The sequence below is a fragment of the Equus przewalskii genome, chromosome 19 (assembly GCF_037783145.1).
Source record: "Equus przewalskii isolate Varuska chromosome 19, EquPr2, whole genome shotgun sequence".
NCBI lineage: Eukaryota > Metazoa > Chordata > Mammalia > Perissodactyla > Equidae > Equus > Equus przewalskii.
Genome location: NC_091849.1, coordinates 29,246,569 through 29,250,860, shown reverse-complemented (window position 1 = coordinate 29,250,860; position 4,292 = coordinate 29,246,569). Strand labels below are relative to the sequence as shown.

Below are 4,292 nucleotides of genomic sequence, written 5' to 3'. Positions count from 1 at the left end.
GGAAAAAATAAAATCTTAAAAAAAAAATATAAAAGCATCATAATTTTATTTCTCACATTAAAATGTATTATCTTAGAGGGATCATACAGATAAAGAGGGCTGAGTAGTATCCATCTAGCAAATACATGGGTAATATTTATTTCTATACCTAATTTCAGATAGAAACACATTAGAATATGTAACAAATCAATTATGTCAGTTGATATCTCAAAAACAAATTCAGAATTAGAGTTTCACAGATAGGGTCCCATTTGTTCAAGCTGTCTTTATATTACCTATGAATGTATTGTTTAATACAACTAGACTGAGCATTCCCATTTAATTTTCATTTATCCAGTTCCTTCTGTCATAAATATTGTAAACAATTTGAGAAGTAGTATAATTTCACATTTAAAGTTTCTCATTGCCTACTTATTTATGCCTCAGAAGAGTTCTCTAGATTTCTTCAAGTCAGAGCCTCCTTCTGATCATCCTACTCAAGGCCCTCTTCACGTCCTTGTTCCTCAAAGAGTAGACCAATGGATTTAGCACAGGTGTGACCACACTGTACATGATGGCAATGATCCGGTCCTGGTCCATGGAGCTGCCTGAAGCAGGACGAATGTAGGTAAAGACAACAGGAGCAAAGAAAAGAATAACTACCATGAAGTGGGAGGCACAAGTGGACAGTGCTTTGTGAAGCGTGCTGCAAGAATGGGTCTTGCAGAAGAGGTGGGTGATGATATAGAAATAGGAGAGAAGTGTTAGAAAGAATGAACCCATAGCAATCATCCCTGTGACAGTATTGAGCAGCCACTGGTTGAACTCAATCTTCCCACAGGCCAAATCCAGCAGTGGCTTAACATCACAGAAGAAGTGATGAACATGGTTAGAACCACAGAAGTTCAAGTGAGAGGTCATCACGGAGTGCAACAGGGCATGGAAAAAGCCAATGATCCAGATAGTGATAGCCATCTGGGTACAGAGCTGATGATTCATGATGACAGTGTAATGAAGTGGTTTGCAGATAGCCACAAAGCGGTCAAAGGCCATCACAGCCAACAACATGGACTCTGTGCTGCCCAGGAAATGGAAGAAATGAAGCTGACTTATGCATCCCAAAAAAGAAATTGCTTTGTGTGTAGAGAGGAAGTTCCCCAGCATCTTTGGCAGTGTCACCGTGGAGTAGCAGATATCTAGACATGAGAGATTTCCCAGGAAGAAATACATAGGTGAATGGAGTCTTGGATCAGAGATGACAATCATCAGAATGGTTCCATTCCCAGCCACATTGACAAAATAAATTGCAAGGAAAACGACAAAGAGTAAAGGCCACAGTTCCTGGATATCTGTTACCCCCAGAAGGAGAAATTCAGTGACTGAAGTTTGATTCAGCATCACTTAAAAGAAAAGACAAAAATAATATATGGAACACTATTCTTTAATGAGGATCAATTCTTCCAGCCCAGGATTTCTTTCCAAGAAATAAAATGTTTTACGGCGTAACGGTGCTATTCTATGTGATCCCAACCTCAGAGGTTGTACAGTATGTGGGCCATTAGACTGTTAAATATTGACTACCTGTCACTTACAGACTGTGACTCAATCATGTTTTTTCTTTATCAGGTTAATCACTAATATTTTTCTTTCTTCCAGTAATTCAGAGCTTGTTGCAGCCCATCTTCTTTGTCTGTGAATTGCTACATTCTAATACAACTTTCCTTTCATCTTCTTATGTTGGCTCTAACAGGGGGCACCTCTTTAAGTACTCCACCATCCTGCTATCTCTAGACCTACTAAGAAGCCACTTAAGACATTTTAGCTTAACAAAAATAGACAGGGATAAACTCATTGCAACTCTAAAGTCCATGAAATAGTAGTAATAGCTTTTCCTCATCTTAGAATGTAAATGGAGCTAGTGGTATTTTACTGATCTCCTCCTGACCCACATCCCCGGAAACATGATAGAGCCTTACTGGAGTAAGAAATAAGACCATGTTAATCAGATATTAGGCTGAAGTATATTTGAATTTTTATCACTGCTATATGTGACAATGAGCTTAATTTCTTCCTATAATCTGAGCCTTTTGCTTTCTCAAAATAGAATTCCCAAATTACTACTTTGATGACCATTGTTATTGTGCTTCCATTCTCTAGTTACCTTGGGACTCTTTTTCATTATCCAGATCACCAAATCGATGGGTAAGAAAATTCATTTTCAGGTGGCCTCATCAGTTCGTTATTTCACCTTACATTGACCTCTCTTTGAAGTGTGTATGGCTTCAGCCTCCTTAAAATCTGATCTTTTCTTATGATCTATTTAGTTAGGTTCTGTTTCTATTTGGCCTGAAGTAAATTTTTTTTCAAATATTAAAGAAAATTCTACCTCAAGTGGAACTCATATTCTTTACTTCTAGTTCCGTCAATGTGTCACTGGCAGTCACGTTATCTTTCACGGCCCCAGAAGTCTGTCTGCTTCATATCAGCCTCTCTAAAGTTATCACAGATTTCCATCTCTTCTCATTTGAAAAATGTCTTTTCTTTCTTTCCCTTTGTTCTATCAAATATGATTCTTGTTTTCTACTAAAGGAATGCATTAATTTTCATTTCATTTGCAGAAGTGAAATAATAGTCCTTTATGTAGTGAATGTTAAAACACTTGAGGAATTGTGACTAATTACAATGAGGTTTAATATTTGACTAAACTTACTTGGTTTACTGAAAGACAGGAGACTTTTTGAATCTTTTTTCCCCCATTATTTGCAAAGTGCCTGACATTATCTCCTTCGGGTACACTGACAAAAGCAGATGTAATTTCACAAAATAGCTTCCTTTTCATTTCTTTCATTTACAGATGTAGTGAATTAGCTCTTGAATATTGGGAGAGAAGAAGCAAGGGTGTGTAGCCAACTTTTTTTTTTTCCAAGGAAGATTAGCTCTGATCCCACATCTGCCACCAATCCTACTCTTTTTGCTGAGGAAGACTGGCCCTGAGCTAACATCTGTGCCCATCTTCCTCTACTTTATGTGGGAGGCCTGCCATAGCATAGCTTGAGAAGTGTTGCATAGGTCTGCACCCGGGATCTGAATGGGTGAACCCTGGGCTACCGAAGCAGAACACACAAATTTAACCGCTGTCCTACTGGGCTGGCCCCTGTAGCCAACTTTTATAGAAATGAGAGGCTCTGAGAGAAGAATAAGAACTATAAGAAAATTTGAATACAGATGCAGATAACATGGTGGTTTCTATAAAAGGAGAATTATTCAAATTTGAGAAATCACAGAGGACAGAAGAGATGATTTGATGTGACTAGACTAAAAAAGTGAATGAACATTTCAAGGGAACCCATGGAATTCTAGGCTTTATACCTTCATGAAATTTTGAGAAAATTATCTAACCTCTACTACAGCTTCATAAAGGGCTGTTTCAAACAATTCGGAGTAGCTTTCTTTAATAGTGTAGGGGAGGAGAAAAAATCCTCTACCCTCTACGTCCTCCTGGTTGAGCTACAAATTAAATTGACATGAGACAGAATAACAGGAGAAAAAATCAAACAAAGCTTTATAGCACGTATACATGGGAGAAACCCAGGAAAACTGAGAAACTCATCGCAGTGTCTGAGCTACCAGTTTAAATGTCATCTTCAGCTAAAGACAAAGGAGGATGTTAGGGGTGGAGGGAGTCAGCTATGGGAGATTACCAGAAAAGCACAGTAAACAAGAATGAGGTTCTTATTCAGATTTAAGTCCTAGCCTTCCGCATTGATATTAGTTTCTAGGGATAAAGTCATCCCTCTCTTCCTGTTAAGGAGAGGGAGATACCCTTACAAATGGAGATTTCCCTCATCAATGTAAATGTCTCTTACAAAAGGGTAACTTCTACTGCTTTTCAGAGCTTCTTCTGTGTCTGCTTCTTCTTAAAAATAATCGCCCTAAAATAATCCTTATGCCAAAGACTTGTAATTGAGGGTGACCAATTCTGATCCCCCACAATTGTCATGTATATTTTGTGTATTTAAATAATTTTACCACTCCTGTTTAAAGGAAAACTGATATGCAAAATACAATTTTTTGTCCTCTAACCCACAAAAGAGTACTACATCAAAAATTCATTTGGGGAAAAAAAACCTTTTTCTGACTTTTAAAGAAAATTAGCAGTCAGACTCCTCTGTACTAAATGATTTCTTTCATTGTAATATCGATATTTCAGTATTAAAAAGTTGCTTTGAAGAATGTCTAGAGAAGCAGGCATGTTGAATGAGGAATGTGGTATGGCAGTAAAATTGTGGGAAGTAAAGTGCCTTTATAATCCA

At 37.6% G+C, this 4,292-nt stretch overlaps 1 protein-coding gene across 1 annotated transcript; it reads right to left on the bottom strand.

The window, feature by feature from the left end:
* Positions 1-450: 450 nt before the first annotated feature.
* Positions 451-1,377, bottom strand: LOC103563881 (olfactory receptor 12D1-like). Its single transcript, XM_008539346.2, has one exon. The coding sequence runs from the start codon at positions 1,375-1,377 to the stop codon at positions 451-453; it is 927 nt and encodes a 308-aa protein (XP_008537568.2).
* Positions 1,378-4,292: the final 2,915 nt, after the last annotated feature.

Excerpts from the sequence above, each read along its gene's own strand:
- LOC103563881 (XM_008539346.2), bottom strand. The coding sequence starts at position 1,377 with ATGCTGAATCAAACTTCAGTCACTGAATTTCTCCTTCTGGGGGTAACA.